The sequence below is a fragment of the Scyliorhinus canicula genome, chromosome 2 (assembly GCF_902713615.1).
Source record: "Scyliorhinus canicula chromosome 2, sScyCan1.1, whole genome shotgun sequence".
NCBI lineage: Eukaryota > Metazoa > Chordata > Chondrichthyes > Carcharhiniformes > Scyliorhinidae > Scyliorhinus > Scyliorhinus canicula.
In genome coordinates this window covers 85,392,521-85,410,443 of record NC_052147.1, presented here as the reverse complement: position 1 = coordinate 85,410,443, position 17,923 = coordinate 85,392,521, and the positions used below count along the sequence as shown (strand labels likewise).

Sequence of the window (17,923 nt, the reverse complement as noted above, 5' to 3'; positions counted from 1 at the left end):
AATGAGGCGACCAGAACTGTACGCAATACTCCAAATGCGGCCGTACTAGAGTTTTGTACAACTGCAACATGACCTCATGGCTCCGGAACTCAATCCCTCTACCAATAAAGGCCAACACACCATAGGCCTTCTTCACAACCCTATCAACCTGGGTGGCAACTTTCAGGGATCTATGTACATGGACACCGAGATCCCTCTGCTCATCCACACTACCAAGAATTTTACCATTAGCCAAATATTCCGCATTTCTGTTATTCTTTCCAAAGTGAATCACCTCACACTTCTCCACATTAAACTCCATTTGCCACCTCTCAGCCCAGCTCTGCAGCCTATCTATGTCCCTCTGTAACCTGCAACATCCTTCCGCACTGTCTACAACTCCACCGACTTTAGTGTCGTCTGCAAATTTACTCACCCATCCTTCTGCGCCCTCCTCTAGGTCATTTATAAAAATGACAAACAGCAACGGCCCCAGAACAGATCCTTGTGGTACGCCACTCGTAACTGAACTCCATTCTGAACATTTCCCATCAACTACCACTCTCTGTCTTCTTTCAACTAGCCAATTTCTGATCCACATCTCTAAATACAACAAAATATAGATAGGTTGGAGAGTTGGGCAGAGAAATGGCAGATGGAGTTCAATCCAGGCAAATGCGAGGTGATGCATTTTGGAAGATCAAATTCAAGAGCAGACTATATGGTCAATGGAAGGGTCTTGGGGAAAATTGATGTGCAGAGAGATCTGGGAGTTCAGGTCCATTGTACCCTGAAGGTGGCAACGCAGGTTGATAGAGTGGTCAAGAAGGCATACAGCATGCTTGCCTTCATTGGACGGGGTATTGAGTACAAGAGTCGGCAGGTCATGTTACAGTTATATAGGACTTTGGTTCGGCCACATTTGGAATACTGCGTGCAGTTCTGGTCGCCACATTACCAGAAGGATGTGGATGCCTTGGAGAGGGTGCAGAGGAGGTTCACCAGGATGTTGCCTGGTATGGAGGGTGCTAGCTATGAAGAAAGGTTGAGTAGATTAGGATTGTTTTTGTCGGAAAGACGGAGGTTGAGGGGGGACCTGATTGAGGTCTACAAAATTATGAGAGGTATCGACAGGGTGTATAGCAACAAGCTTTTCCCAAGAGTGGGGGTGGCAACTAGGGGCTTTTCACAGTAACTTCATTGAAGCCCACTTGTGACAATAAACAGATATTATTATTAAAACTTGGTACTAATGAAGTTCACGGCATCTGCTGACCATTAATATGTTAATCTTGGTTAAAAGAACACATTCATCAATTCAAACTGTCCAAACTCAATCGTTGCAGCTTTTTATTTTTTGAGCTGGTGAAACGGGCAGGGAGAACAATGGGGCAGGATTCTCCCAACGGGAGTCTAAGTGCCGACGCCAGAGTAAAAACCGGAGTGTTTTTACTCCGGCGTCGGCACCCGTTCCCAGACCCCTGTTCTCCCTCCTCCGTGGAGCTAGCAGAGGCGTCGTGGGATTTACAGGGGTGGGGCCTCGGCGTGCGTCAGAGACCCCCGCCTTGGGTCCCGCGCAAGCGCAGTTGGGCCGGCGCCAACTAGCGCATGCGCGGTGGCCGTCTTCCCCCAGGCCGCCCCGCACAAACATGGCGGATGGATCCAGGCTTACCGGCAGAAGAAATGAGGCCCGCCGACAGAGAGGCCCGTTCACCGATCGGTGGGTCCGAATCGCGTACCAGACCACTCCGGGCGCCCCCCCAGGAACGGAGCCCCCCAAGCCTTTGCAACGAATACTCACAGGCAATGACCAGGTGTGGACGGCGCTGGCGGGACTGGGCCGTTTACGCTCGGCCCATTCGGGCCGGAGAAGCGCTGCTCACCGTTTGTGCCGATTCTCCGAGCGGCCTGGTGCGGGGAGAATCGCGTGCGGGGGTCGGGGTGGTGTGATTCCGCAGTGCCCCGGCGATTCTCCCACCCAACAGGGGGGTGGGAATACCGCTTAGTATTTTTACAATTCATTAGGGCAGCACGGTAGCATGGTGGTTAGCATAAATGCTTCACAGCTCCAGGGTCCCAGGTTCGATTCCCGGCTGGGTCACTGTCTGTGCGGAGTCTGCACGTCCTCCCCGTGTGTGCGTGGGTTTCCTCCGGGTGCTCCGGTTTCCTCCCACAGTCCAAAGATGTGCGGGTTAGGTGGATTGGCTATGCTAAATTGCCCGTAGTGTTCTAAACAGTTAGGTTAAGGGGGAGGTTGTTGGGTTACGGGTGTAGGGTAGATACGTGGGTTTGAGTAGGGTGATCATGGCTCGGCACAACATTGAGGGCCGAAGGGCCTGTTCTGTGCTGTTATGTTCTATGTTCTATTTGCTGCCAGTAATCACCTTAAATTACAGGTGTGCATATTTAAGGGTTAGAGCAATTGCAGCACTAAATCTGGAAAGAGGAAGGATGCTGTGATTTGATTGTGAACCGAGATGTGACTGGAACCATTACTCACATGTGACTGTCAACTCAGCACTTGCACTGACTGAGTGTGAGCCGCTGTACACATTGCAGGTGTAAGTACCAGAATCTCCCAACTGAACGTTGTGCAGAGTCAAAGTACCATCTGGTGAGATGTCGATGTGCTCCCCATCCGCTCTTAGAGGGATTCCATTCCTGTATTAGAGAGATGAACAGGTCATAAATTGCTATCTGCAAATCTTCCCCTTGCTTTATAGGTGTATTCTTTGGAAAATTATAAAATATTCTCTTCAACCACTTGCTTGTTGGGACAGGGGTGTGGGGAGGAAGGGAAGAATGAATGATCAAACTGTTCTTGCAATGGAGTAGGAGATTAATTTGATCTTCAGTCGATGTTCATTCATACCGTTACACTCTCAGATGGGGTGTTCGATATTGAGGGATGCCTTGTAATGGTGGAGGATTCCCTGATCGGGAGTGAATGAAAGAAGGCAAAGAAAATCTTGCATTTATATAGTGCCTTTCATGACATAAGGAAGTCCCACATTTTTGCAGCCAATTGTTGAAGTGTAATCGCTATAGGAAACGCAGCAAGCCAATTTACAAAGAACCAGATCTCACAATCAGCAATGTGATAATGACCAGATGATCTGCTTTCAGTGATGTTGGTCAAGGGCTAAATCTTGATCAGGACACTGGGTTAATCCCACAGCCCAGCCCACCAACTGCTCTTTTACATCCACAAAGGCTAACAAGGCCTCAGTTTAACACCTGATCCAAAGGATAGCACCTCTAACAGTGCAGACTTGAACACCAGACACAGCGGCAAGTCTTTGCTCTGCACCAGCGTGCAGACAAATAATGAAGGAGCGTTACTCACTGGTGCCAACCATGAGGCCAATGGGATTAACATGATTTAAAGATCCTCCCCTCATACAGGGTCAGAGTGTACCGTGCTTTGGTTAATTTCACATTGTCTGTTACCTTGTCCATCGTATATTAGCATTAGCAGCAGATACCACACATGGAAATTCAGCTGTTCCGCTTGAGGCCACACGTAGATTCTGAGGAGGTCTTGTAATCTTCAGCGCTCCTGCTGAAGACAGAACTCTGGTTAGCTTTTTTACAAATCCTTCTTGCCATTAGGGGGAAGGGAATGCCATGAATATCCCCAAGACAGCTACATTCTGGAAACTTTGTCATGCTGCTGTTGTTACTGCTTCCCTAGCAGGGAGGAACACAGGCAGCAGAAGAAGTTTGAGACTGTCCCATTGAAAAATCTCACCAAGAACTGGGAGAAACCAATTGTCAATAGCAAGAAACAACTGCCGCCCACAGTCAGGATCGTCAATATTTATTCCTCAAAAGGAAACTGCAACAGATATCAACACCAAATTTCTGTTAAATGCAGGGAGGGTTATCAGTCAAAGAAAGGCTGGGGAGACCAAGATGCAAGGAAATGTTTCCATCTACAAATTGAATGTTCAAGGGCATAACTTCCTGCACAAAACTCACCCCTGCAGTACTGCCATTTTCCAGGTCTCCCAAAAATATTTTATCATGTTACATTTCCAAGCTGTATTGTGAAGGAATAGCGTGCTTCGGACCAGGTTTAATGCTGCTCCCCAGGCAGCTGAACTGGGGTAAACCTATCCTGTAAATGCCAACACACTATCCCCAATACCACCCCATAACATGGTGCCTCTGATTGCAAGTGGAAGATGTTAAAGATATGAACATGACGGATAGGAAAAGAAACCTGAACTCGAAGTTTTGGAATTCGATCAGTGGCTGAAGTCACTGTGGCACATCTGTGAGACTGAGAGCTACGAGGATAGCACATTCAGAGAGGTGGTTACACTGCAAAATGGGTGACTGCCAGGCAGTCCAACAGAACTAGGTGCGTATTGCAGGAGACCCCGCTGGCTAATCGGTTTTCTGTTTTGGATACTTGTGGTTCCTTGGAGGAGTGCAGTGAGAGCCAAGTTTGTGGCATCACAGGAGTTTCTGCTGTACAGGAGGGAAGGAAGACGAAAGGAAGAGCAGTAGTGATAAGGGGATTCATTAGTTAGGGAAACAGACAGGCGATTCTGTGCCCAGGATAGTATGTTGCCTCTCTGGTGCCATGGTCAAGGATGTCACAGTTGCAGGACATTCTTTCGGAGGAAGGCTAAACAACCAGAGGTCATGGTCTCTGTTTGTACAAATTACTTCAGTAGGAAAGGGATGAGGTGCTGAAAGAGATATTGGGGAGCTGGGAAGGAGACTGAAAATCCAGTCCCTAGTCAGCATAGAAATTGGAACATTGAGCAATTGAGGCATTGGGACCAGTGCTGGGGAAGGTGGGACCTCTCAGGCAGTTTACACCTGAACAGGATTGGGAGATTTGCTAGTGCAGTTGGACCTGGGGGTGCGTTTAAGGTTGATTGGCAGGGGGTGTGGGACTCTAATGAAAATTTAGAGCAAGGAACGGGAGATGGAAAATTAGTAAAGCAACTTTGAAAGACAGAAAAAGTACAAGTTAAAAAGTTAGAAGTTAAACAGGAATTTGACACTGTTAATAAGGGGCTGGTTTAGCACACTGGGCTAAATCGCTGGCTTTTAAAGCAGACCAAGGCAGGCCAGCAGCACGGTTCAATTCCCGTACCAGCCTCCCCGAACAGGCGCCGGAATGTGGCGACAAGGGGCTTTTCACAGTAACTTCATTTGAAGCCTACTTGTGACAATAAGCGATTTTCATTTCATTTTTTAAGAGGTATATATGTAAATCAAGGATTATAGCAAATAAAGCTGGTGAGCTGAGGGCATGGATGGCAGAATGATATAATTGCTATAATGGAAGAGAGGGGCAAAAATGGCAACTCAACAACCCTAGATATAGAGTTTTCAGGCAGGATAAAATAGGAGAATAAAAAGCTGTGGGTGCAGCATTAGTGGTTAAACCATCAATTTCAGCTGTGGGGTGGGCTGATCGGGTGAGGTCAGAAATAAAAAAAAGTGCAGCTACACTGACAGGGGAAGGGAGTTAGAAGAGCAAAGATGTAGGCAAACTTCTGAGTGCAAAAACAATGGGGCAATAATAATTGGGGACTTCAACTTTCCTCATATCAACTGGGATAAAGTAAAAGTAAAGTCGCCATAGTCCCAGATGACCACAGGCTGCTTTCCCCTTTGAGCGGGAGAGCTGACTGGTGCTGATTTAACCTGAGGATCATCACATCGCAGGCGAGAGGCAAAGTTGAGAAGGCGGAGCCTTTATAAATAACACGATCGGTCCGAGAATTGAACCCTTGCTGCAAAACAAACCACTGTCCAGCCAAATGAGCTAAACCTGCCCCAACTGGGATACAAACAATGTGAAGGACATAGTGGGCACAAAATTCTTTAACTGCAGTCAAGAGAACATTTTGGAGGCAGCATGTAACAGGAGGGAACAGACTTCTAGATTTAGTCATAGATACATAGATGATAGGAGTAGGCCCTTCGAGCCTACTCCGTCATTTATTCACAATCATGGCTGATCATCCAACTCAATACCTTAATCCTGCTTTCTCCCCATAGCCTTTGATCCCATTTTCCTCAAGTGCTATATCTAGCTGCCTCTTGAAATAATCAAAGTTTTAGCATCAACTACTTCCTGTGGTAATGAATTCCACAGGCTCACCACTCTTTGTGTGAAGAAACGTCTCCTTATCTCTGTCTGAAATGGTTTACCCCGAATCCTCAGGCTGTGACCCCTGGTTCTGGACACACCATCATTGGGAACATCTTCCCTGCATCTACCCTGTCTAGACTTAGAATTTTATAAGTCTCTATGAGATTCACCCTCATTCTTCTGAACTCCAGCGAGAACAATCCCAACCTAGTTAATCTCTCCCCATATGACAGTCCCGCCATCCCTGGAATCAATCTGGTAAACCTTCACTGCACTCCCTCGAGAGCAGGAACATCCTTCCTCAGAGAAGGAGACCAAAACATCACACAATCCAGGTGTGGCCTCACCAAGGCCCTGTATAATTGCAGCAACACATCCCTGCTTCTATACTCGAAATCTCTCGCAATGAAGGCCAACATACCATTAGCTTGCTTTACCGCCTGCTGCACCTGCATGCTTACCTTCAGCGACTGGTGCCCAAGGACACCCAGGTCCCGCTGCACACTCCGCTCTACCAATTTACAACCACTCAGGTAGTAATCTGCCTTCCTGTTTTTTCTTCCGAAGTGAATAACCTCACACTTATCCAAATTATACTGCATCTGCCATTGGTTTGCCCACTCGCCCAACCTGCCCAGATCTTGCTGCACGATCTCTGCATCCTCGTCACAATTCACCCTCCCACCTAACTTGGTATCATCTGCAAACTTTGAGATGTTAAATTTTGTTCCCTCATCAAAATAATTAATATATATTGTGAATAGGGGTTGGTTTAGTACAGTGGGCTAAAGAGCTGGCTTGTAATGTAGAACAATGCCAGCAGCGCGGGTTCAATTCCTGTACCAGCCTCCATGAACAGGCGCCGGAATGTAGTGACTAGAGGCTTTTCACAGTAACTTAATTGAAGCCTACTTGTGACAATAAGCAATCATTATTATTAATAGCTGGGCTCCCAGCACCATCCCTGTGGTACCCCACTAGTTAGTGCCTGCCAATTTGAAAAGGACCCATTAATCCCTACTCTTTGTTTCCTCTCTGCCAACCAGTTTTCTATCCACCTCAATACATTTCCCCCAATCCCATGTGCTTTAATTTTGTACAATAGTCTCTTATGTGTGACTTTGTCAAACGCCTTCTGAAAGTCCAAATATACCACATTGACCTTGTCAAGTGTACTGGTTACATCTTCAAAGAATTCCAACAGATTTGTCAAGCATGATTTTCCCTTCATAAATCCATGCTGACTCTGACTGATCCTGCCACTGCTTTCTAAATGTTCCGCTATAAAGCCCTTGATAATGGATTCAAGCATTTTCCCCACTACTGATGTTAGGCTTACTGGTCTATAATTCCCTGCCTTCTCTCTACCTCCCTTTTTTAATATCGGAGTGACGTGAGCAACCCTCCAAGCTGCTGGAACAGTTCCAGAGTCTATAGAATCCCGGAAGATAACCACCAATGCATCCACTATTTCCGGAGCCACCTCCTTAAGCACTCTGGGAGGCAGATTCTCAGGCCCTGGGGATTTATCCGCCTTCAATCCCATCAATCTTCCTCACACCATTTCTCTACTAATGTTGATCTCCCTCAGATCTTCCCTCTCACTAAACCTTTCATTCTCCAGCATTTCTGGTATCTGATTTGTGTCCTATTTTGTGAAGACAGAACCAAAGTATGTATTCAATTGCTCAGCCATGGTCTAGGAAATGAAGCTGAGCAAGTGGATGAAGTGGCAGTGGGTGACTATTTTGGAGGTAGTGACTACAATACAGTTAATTATGGAACAGGACAAAGGTAGGACAGGAGTAAAAGTTCTAAATTGGGAAGGACAAATTTTATGAAGCTGGGAGTGTGGTGGTAGCTGAATACAGCTACTTGAAGAGAAATCAGCCGGAAACATTCAAAAACAAGATTCTACAGGTACAGTGTCGACATGTCCCCACAAAGAAAAGGGGTGGCACTGTCAAACCTGGTTACCCAGAAACATACAGGGTAACATAAAGCAGAAGAAGAAAGCTTACGATGGTCACAAATGTTTAATACAGTAGAAAGCCTAGAGGAGTATAGAAAATACAGGGGTGCAGCAAATTAAGATAGCAAGGAGAGGGTACGAAAAAATATTGGCAGGTAAAATCAAAGAAAAGCCAAATATATTTTATCAATACATTAAGAGTTACAGAATAACCAAGAGATGTACATGGTAACTTGTGTGTTGATGCAAAAGATGTGGGTAGGACTCTTAATGAGTACTTTGTCTCTGCCTTTCTATGCGAGTTAATCCTATCCCTCAGGATTGATTCTACTAATTTGTCTACCACTAACATAAGACTAACTGGATTTTAGTGAGGTATTTGACAAGGTCCTATGTGGCAGACTAGTCAGAGAAGTGAAATCCCATGGGATACAGGGGAACGTGGCAAATTGTATCCAAAATTGGCTCAGTGACAGGAAACAGAAGGTGATGACTGACGAACATTTTTGGGAATAGAAAGCGGTTTCTAGGGTGTTGCACAGGGCTTCGTACTGGGTCCCTTGCTGTTTGTGGTAGATATTAATCATTTGGGCTTAAATGTGGAAGGCATGATTGGGAACTTTGCAGATGACAGAAAAATTGGCTGTGAGAGGGTAGCTGTGGATTCGAGATTGATATGAATGAAGTGAAAGTGCATGTCCACAAGTCCTTGAAGGTGGCAGGAAAGGTGGATAAGGTGGTAAAGAAAGCATATGGAATACTTTGCTTTATTAGGCGAGGTATTTAATACAAAAGCTGTAATGAAGGAACTGTATAAAACACTGGCTGGGCTACAGCTGTAATTTTGTATACAGTTCTGGTTGCCACATTACAGGAAGGACAAATTGTTCTGGAGAGGGTTCAATGGAGATTTACAAGAATGTTGCCAGGGCTTGAAAATGTTGCCGGGGCAGCAATGAGGAAAGATTGGATAGGATCGGGTTGTTTTCCTTAGATCAGAGGAGACGTATTTGAGGTGTACAAAATTATGAGGGGCCGCGGATACAGGAGTCTGGAAAGACTTGTTTCGCCTAGCTGGGAGACTAATTACCAGGGGGCACACATTTAAGGTGACTGGTAGATGGATTAAAGGGGACACGAGGAAAACCTTTTCTACCCAGAGGATAGTGTCTGTAATTTGCTGCCCGATTAGACGGTTGAGGCTGAAACCCACAACTCATTTACAAATACCTGGACCTGAACCTGAAATGCTGGAACCCGCAAGGCCAAGGATCAGGAGTTGGAAAATGGGATTAAAATGAACAACTTGTTCTTTTCACATAGATACATAGAAGATAGGAGCAAGAGAGGCCTTTTGGCCCTTCGAGCCTGCTCCACCATTCATCAGGATCATGGCTCATCATCCAACTCAATAGCCTAATCCTGCTTTATCCCCATAGCCTTTGATCCCATTCTCCCCAAGTGCTATATCCAGCCGCCTCTTGAATATATTCAAATTTTTAGCATCAACTACTTCCTGTGGTAAGGAATTCCACAGGCTCACCACTCTTTTGGTGAAGAAATGTCTCCTTATCTCTGTCTGAAATGGTTTACCATGAATCCTCAGGCTGTGACCCCTGGTTCTGGACACACCTATCATTAGTAACATCTTCCCTGCATCTACCCTGTCTCGTCCTGTTAGAATTTTATAAGTCTCTATGAGATTCCCCCCTCATTCTTCTGAACTCCAGCGAGAACAATCCCAACCTAGTCAATCTCTCCTCCTTTTTGTCTTTTTTATACCCAGGGGCATGGGAACCTGGATTGTAGTTTTGGGGTACGGGAGATTGAGAGTATAGAGGTCAGGAGCACAGATTTGACTTCGCAGGAGGGTGCCAGTGTTCAGGTAGGTGGTTTGAAGTGTGTCTACTTCAATGCCAGGAGTATACAAAATAAGGTAGGGGAACTGGCAGCATGGGTTGGTACCTGGGACTTCGATGTTGTGGCCATTTCAGAGACATGGATAGAGCAGGGACAGGAATGGTTGTTGCAGGTTCCGGGGTTTAGGTGTTTTAGTAAGCTCAGAGAAGGGGGCAAAAGAGGGGGAGGTGTGGCGCTGCTAGTCAAGGACAGTATTATGGTGGCGGAAAGGATGCTAGATGGGGACTCTTCTTCCGAGGTAGTATGGGCTGAGGTTAGAAACTCCTGTTGGGAGTTTTCTATAGGCCACCTAATAGTTCTAGGGATGTAGAGGAAAGGATGGCGAAGATGATTCTGGAAAAGAGCGAAAGTAACAGGGTAGTTGTTATGGGAGACTTTAACTTTCCAAATATTGACTGGAAAAGATATAGTTCGAGTACATTAGATGGGTCGTTCTTTGTACAATGTGTGCAGGAGGGTTTCCTGACACAATATGTTGACAGGCCAACAAGAGGCGAGGCCACATTGGATTTGGTTTTGGGTAATGAACCAGGCCAGGTGTTAGATCTGGAGGTAGGTGAGCACTTTGGAAACAGTGACCACAATTTGGTGACCTTTACGATAGTGATGGAAAGGGATAAGTATACCCCGCAGGGCAAGAGGGCAAGACCTGGGGGAAGGGCAATTATGATGCCATTAGACATGACTTAGGATGTGGAGAAGTAGACTGCAAGGGTTGGGCACACTGGATATGTGGAGCTTGTTCAAGGAACAGCTATTGCATGTTCTTGATAAGTACGTACCAGTCAGGCAGGGAGGAAGGGGTCGAGCGAGGGAACCGTGGTTTACCAAATAAGTGGAATCTCTTGTTAAGAGGAAGAAGGAGGCCTATGTGAAGATAGATAGATAGATAGAGAAATACAGCACAGAACAGGCCCTTCGGCCCACGATGTTGCGCCGAACTTTTGTCCTAGGTTAATCATAGAATTTTGGACAATTTTTCATGGCCAATCCACCCAACCTGCACATCTTTGGACTGTGGGAGGAAACCGGAGTACCCGGAGGAAACCCACGCAGTCACGGGGAGGATGTGCAGACTCCACACAGACAGTGACCCAAGTCGAAATCGAACTTGGGACCCTGGAGCTGTGAAGCAATTGTGCTATCCACAATGCTACCGTGCTGCCCTTAAGAAGTTTTTTTTTTTAAATAATTTTTATTGAGAAATTTTGATTTTATACAACATTGACGCACCTTAGTAAAATACCGAAAATAACAATAATATAAACAATCATATACATTCGCCCCATCCCCATGAACAACCCAGCATTTTAACAACAACGCAAATTAACACACTATAAAGTTACAGAATAAACACTACAATAATGCACCCCCCCCCCCCCCCCCCCCCCCCGGGTTGCTGCTGCTATTGACCCAGTTACCTATCTCTGAGCCAGGAAGTCCAGAAAAGGCTGCCATCGTTTATAGAACCCTTGTATTGATCCTCTCAGGGCAAATTTGACCTTTTCCAATTTTATAAATCCCGCCATGTCACTGATCCAGGTCTCCACACTTGGGGGCCTTGCATCCTTCCATTGTAACAGAATCCTTCGACGGGCTACTAGGGACGCAAAGGCCAGGACACCGGCCTCTTTCGCCTCCTGCACTCCCGGCTCTACCGCAACTCCAAAAATCGCGAGTCCCCACCCTGGTTTGACCCTGGATCCAACCACCCTCGACACCGTCCCCGCCACCCCCTTCCAGAATTCTTCCAGTGCTGGGCATGCCCAGAACATATGGGCGTGGTTCGCAGGACTCCCCGAACATCTGGTGCACCTATCCGCACCCCTGAAGAACCTACTCATCCTAGTCCCGGACATGTGGGCCCGGTGCAGCACCTTAAATTGGATGAGACTAACCCTCGCACATGAGGAGGAAGAGTTGACTCTCTCCAAGGCATCCGCCCAAGTCCCGTCCTCTATCTGCTCCCCGAGTTCCTCCTCCCATTTAGCCTTCAGCTCCTCCACTGACGACTCCTCCACCTCCTGCATTACCTTATAGATGTCAGACACCTTCCCCTCTCCTACCCACACCCCCGAAAGCACTCTGTCCATCGTCCCCTGCGAGGGCAGCAAAGGGAAGCCCTCTACCTGTCGCCTAGCAAACGCCTTTACCTGCAGGTATCTGAACATGTTCCCTTGGGGAAGGCCAAATTTATCTTCCAGTTCCCCCAGGCCCGCAAACCTCCCGCCAATAAACAGGTCCCTCAATTTGATGATGCCCACCCTTTGCCACCCCCTGAATCCCCCATCCGTGTTCCCCGGGATGAACCGATGGTTGCCACCCAGTGGAGCCTCCATCGAGCCCCCTGTTTCCCCCCGATGCCGTCTCCATTGTTCCCAGATTCTTAGGGTCGCCGCCACCACCGGGCTCGTGGTAAACCTCTTAGGGGAGAGCGGCAACGGTGCCGTTACCATGGCACCCAGGCTCGTACCTCTACATGACGCCATCTCCATTCTTTTCCACGCCACCCCTCCCCCCTCCATCACCCATTTACGCACCATTGACACATTGGCTGCCCAATAGTACCCCAGAAGGTTGGGCAGTGCCAGCCCACCTCCATCCCTTCCTCGCTCCAGGAACACCCTCCTCACTCTCGGAGTCCCATGTGCCCACACAAAACTCAGAATACTGCTAGTCACTCTCCTAAAGAAGGCCCTGGGGATAAATATGGGCAGGCACTGAAAAAGGAACAAGAACCTTGGAAGCACTGTCATTTTGACGGACTGCACCCTCCCCGCCAACGACAATGGCAGCATGTCCCACCTCCTGAACTCCTCCTCCATCTGATCTACCAGCCTGGTAAAGTTATGCTTGTGGAGAGTCCCCCAGTCCCTGGCCACTTGCACCCCCAGGTACCTAAAGCTCTCCCCTGCCCGCCTAAGCGGGAGCCTACCAATTCCTTCCTCCTGGTCTCCAGGGTGCACTGCCCTTAAGAAGTTAACCTACACTCCATTATTCTACCCTAATCCAAGTACCTATCCAATAGCCGCTTGAAGGTCCCTAACTTTTCCGACTCAACTACTACCACAGGCAGTGCATTCCATGCCCCCACTACTCTCTGGGTAAAGAACCTACCTCTGACATCCCCTCTATATCTTCCACTATTTATCTTAAATTTATGTCCCCTTGTAATGGTGTGTTCCATCCGGGGAAAAAGTCTCTGACTGTCTACTCTATCTATTCCCCTGATCATCTTATAAACCTCTATCAAGTCGCCCCTCATCCTTCTCCGTTCTAATGAGAAAAGGCCTAGCACCCTCAACCTTTCCTCGTATGACCTACTCTCCATTCCAGGCAACATCCTGGTAAATCTCCTTTGCACCTTTTCCAAAGCTTCCACATCCTTCCTAAAATTAGGTGACCAGAACTGCACACAGTACTCCAAATGTGGCCTGACCAAGGTTTTGTACAGCTGCATCATCACCTCACGGCTCTTAAATTCAATCCCTCTGCTAATGAACGCTAGCACACCATAGGCCTTCTTCACAGCTCTATCCACTTGAGTGGCAACTTTCAAAGAACTATGAACATAGACCCCAAGATCTCTCTGCTCCTCCACATTGCCAAGAACCCTACCATTAACCCTGTATTCCGCATTCAGATTTGTCCTTCCAAAATGGACAACCTCACACTTGTCAGGGTTAAACTCCATCTGCCACTTCTCAGCCCAGCTCTGCATTCTATTTATGTCTCTTTGAAGCCGACAACAGCCCTCCTTACTATCCACAACTCCACCAATCTTCGTATCATCTGCAAATTTACTGACCCACCCTTCAACTCCCTCATCCAAGTCGTTAATGAAAATCACAAACAGCAGAGGACCCAGAACTGATCCCTGCGGTACGCCACTGATAACTGGGCTCCAGGCTGAATATTTGCCATCCACCACCACTCTCTGTTTTCTATCGGTTAGCCAGTTTGTTATCCAACTGGCCAAATTTCCCACTATCCCATGCCTCCTTACTTTCTGCATAAGCCTACCATGGGGAACCTTATCAAATGCCTTACTAAAATCCATGTACACTACATCCACTGCTTTACCTTCATCCACATGCTTGGTCACCTCCTCAAAGAATTCAATAAGACTTGTAAGGCAAGACCTACCCCTCACAAATCCGTGCTGACTATCCCTAATCAAGCAATGCCTTTCCAGATGCTCAGAAATCCTATCCCTCAGTACCCTTTCCATTACTTTGCCTACCACCGAAGTAAGACTAACTGGTCTGTAATTCCCAGGGTTATCCCTATTCCCTTTTTTGAACAGGGGCACGACATTCGCCACTCTCCAATCCTCTGGTACCACCCCTGTTGACAGCGAGGACGAAAAGATCATTGCCAACGGCTCTGCAATTTCATTTCTTGCTTCCCATAGAATCCTTGGATATATCCCGTCAGGCCCGGGGGACTTGTCTATCCTCAAGTTTTTCAAAACGCGCAACACATCTTCCTTCCTGACAAGTATCTCCTCAAGCTTATCAGTCTGCTTCACGCTGTCCTCTCCAACAATATGGCGCCCCTCGTTTGTAAATACTGAAGAAAAATACTTGTTCAAGACCTCTCCTATCTCTTCAGACTCAATACACAATCTCCCGCTACTGTCCTTAATCGGACCTACCCTCGCTCTAGTCATTCTCATATTTCTCACATATGTGTAAAAGGCCTTGGGGTTTTCCTTGATCCTACCCGCCAAAGATTTTTCATGCCCTCTCTTAGCTCTCCTAATCCCTTTCTTCAGTTCCCTCCTGGCTATCTTGTATCCCTCCAGCGCCCTGTCTGAACCTTGTTTCTTCAGCCTTACATAAGTCTCCTTCTTCCTCTTAACAAGACATTCAACCTCTCTTGTCAACCATGGTTCCCTCACTCGACCATCTATTCCCTGCCTGACAGGGACATACATATCAAAGACACGCAGTACCTGTTCCTTGAACAAGTTCCACATTTCACTTGTGTCCTTCTCTGACAGCCTATGTTCCCAACTTCTGCACTTCAATTCTTGTCTGACAGCATTGTATTTACCCTTCCCCCAATTATAAACCCTGCCCTGTTGCTCGCACCTATCCCTCTCCATTACTAAAGTGAAAGTCACAGAATTGTGGTCACTACCTCCAAAATGCTCCCCCACTAACAAATCTATCACCTGCCCTGGTTCATTACCAAGTACTAAATCCAATATGGCCTCCCCTCTGGTCGGACAATCTACATACTGTGTTAGAAAAGCTTCCTGGACACACTGCACAAACACTACCCCATCCAAACTATTTGATCTAAAGAGTTTCCACTCAATGTTTGGGAAGTTGAAGTCGCCCATGACTACTACCCTGTGACTTCTGCACCTTTCCAAAATCTGTTTCCCAATCTGTTCCTCCACATCTCTGCTGCTATTGGGGGGCCTATAGAAAACTCCCAACAAGGTGACTGCTCCTTTCCTATTTCTAACTTCAACCCATATTACCTCAGTAGGCAGATCCCCCTCGAACTGCCTTTCTGCAGCTGTTATACTATCTCTAATTAACAATGCCACCACCCCCCCCCCCCACCTCTTTTACCATCCTCCCTAATCTTGTTGAAACATCTATAACCAGGGACCTCCAACAACCATTTCTGCCCCTCTTCTATCCAAGTTTCCGTGATGGCCACCACATCGTAGTCCCAAGTACAGATCCATGCCTTAAGTTCACCCACCTTATTCCTGATGCTTCTTGCATTAAAGTATACACACTTCAACCCATCTCCTTGCCTGCAAGTACTCTCCTTTGTCATTGTTACCTTCCCCACTGCATCACTACGTGCTTTGGCGTCCCGACTATCGTCTACCTTAGTTGCTGGACTACAGATCCGGTTCCCATTCCCCTGCCAAATTAGTTTAAACCCTCCCGAAGAGTACTAGAAAACCTCCCTCCCAGGATATTGGTGCCCCTCTGGTTCAGATGCAACCCGTCCTGCTTGTACAGGTCCCACCTTCCCCAGAATGCGCTCCAATTATCCAAATACCTGAAGCCCTCCCTCCTACACCATTCCTGCAGCCACGTGTTCAACTGCACTCTCTCCCTATTCCTAGCCTCGCTATCACGTGGCACCGGCAACAAACCAGAGATGACAACTCTGTCTGTCCTGGCCTTTAACTTCCCGCCTAACTCCCTAAACTTGTTTATTACCTCCACACCCTTTTTCCTACCTACATCGTTGGTACCAATGTGCACCACGACTTCTGGCTGCTCACCCTCCCCCTTCAGGATCCTGAAGACACGATCAGAGACATCCCTGGCCCTGGCACCCGGGAGGCAACATACCTTTCGGGAGTCTCGCTCGCGACCACAGAATCTCCTATCTATTCCCCTAACCATTGAATCTCCTATTACTATTGCTTTTCTATGCTCCCCCCTTCCCTTCTGATCCCCAGAGCCAGACTCAGTGCCAGAGACCTGGCCGCTGGGGCCTTCCCCCGGTAGGTCATCCCCCCCAACAGCATCCAAAACGGTATACTTGTTTTGAAGGGGAACGGCCACGAGGGATCCCTGCACTGTATGCTTGTTAGTTTTCTTTCCCCTGACTGTAACCCAGCTACTCTTGTCCAGTACCTTTGGTGTGGCTACCTCCCTGTAACTCTTCTCTATGACCCCCTCTGCCTCCCGGATGATCCGAAGTTCATCCAGCTCCAGCACCTTAACACGGTCTCTGAGGAGCTGGAGTTGGGTGCACTTCCCGCAGGTATAGTCAGCGGGGACACCAGTGGTATCCCTCACCACCCACATCCTACAGGAGGAGCATGCAACTGCCCTAGCCTCCATCCCCTCTTACTTTACAGAATTAGCTGCCCCTTGGACCAACTGGACCTCCGCCCTCCGACTCTACTTCCAGTCAGCTGTACTCTAAACTCCTGGCTCTCTTCACGCTCTTTGATAAATATAGGAAATGAAATGTAAGGAGCACCTTACTCCCTCCTCACCTAACTCCCTCAGTCACCAAACTCTCACTGTAGCATTCAAATGTCACAAGCTCAGCACTCCCTCAGTCACCAAACTCTCACTGTAGCACTCAAATGCCACAACCTCAGCACTCCCTCAGTCACCAAACTCTCACTGTAGCACTCAAATGCCACAAGCTCAGCACTCCCTCAGTCACCAAACTCTCACTGTAGCACTCAAATGCCACAAGCTCAGCACTCAGTGCAAACAAAGTCTGCACTGTAACTAGCTCCTATTTATACTGTGACTCTAGCTTCTGAAAACTGGCCTAATGCAATTAACTAATTAACAAGCTCCAGCTGCAAGTAAGTCCAAGTAGAACCTTGTTTAAAGCTGATTCAAAATTCACCTTCTTATAGACCAAACAGCAACTTTTAAGTTAATTAACTAAATAAAAGAAATACTAGACTTTAAATAAAAATGAACCCTTATACTCCCTCAGTCACCAAACTCTCACTGTAGCACTCAAATGCCACAAGCTCAGCACTCTAGAGGTGTGAAGTTTCAGTTGGGGCGCTTGATAGTTACAAGGAAGCGAGGAAGGATCTAAAGAGAGAGCTAAGACGAGCAAGGAGGGGACATGAGAAGTCTTTGGCAGGTAGGATCAAGGAAAACCCAAAAGCTTTCTATAGGTATGTCAGGAATAAAAGAATGACTAGGGTAAGAGTAGGGCCAGTCAAGGACAGTGGTGGGAAGTTGTGTGTGGAGGCTGAGGAGATAAGCGAGATACTAAATGAATACTTTCGTCAGTATTCACTCAGGAAAAAGATAATATTGTGGAGGAGAATGCTGAGACCCAGGCTATTAGAATAGATGGCATTGAGGTGCGTAGGGAAGAAGTGTTGGCAATTCTGGACAAGATGAGAATAGATAAGTCCCCGGGGCCTGATGGGATTTATCCTAGGATTCTCTGGGAAGCCAGGG

At 47.2% G+C, this 17,923-nt stretch overlaps 1 protein-coding gene across 7 annotated transcripts in view; it reads right to left on the bottom strand.

Moving 5' to 3' along the window:
• paplna (papilin a, proteoglycan-like sulfated glycoprotein) overlaps positions 1 to 17,923 on the bottom strand; it is a 324,761-nt gene that overhangs the window by 11,701 nt on the left and 295,137 nt on the right. For 6 of the 7 annotated variants that reach the window (XM_038781804.1, XM_038781766.1, XM_038781791.1 and 3 more), the window contains 2 exons: positions 3,430 to 3,541; positions 2,480 to 2,640 (listed from right to left, as the gene is read on the bottom strand). In XM_038781804.1, the coding sequence (XP_038637732.1) occupies positions 2,480 to 2,640; positions 3,430 to 3,541 (273 nt within the window). The remainder of the gene's footprint in view (positions 1 to 2,479; positions 2,641 to 3,429; positions 3,542 to 17,923) is intronic. The other variant, XM_038781776.1, reaches the window with a different exon arrangement.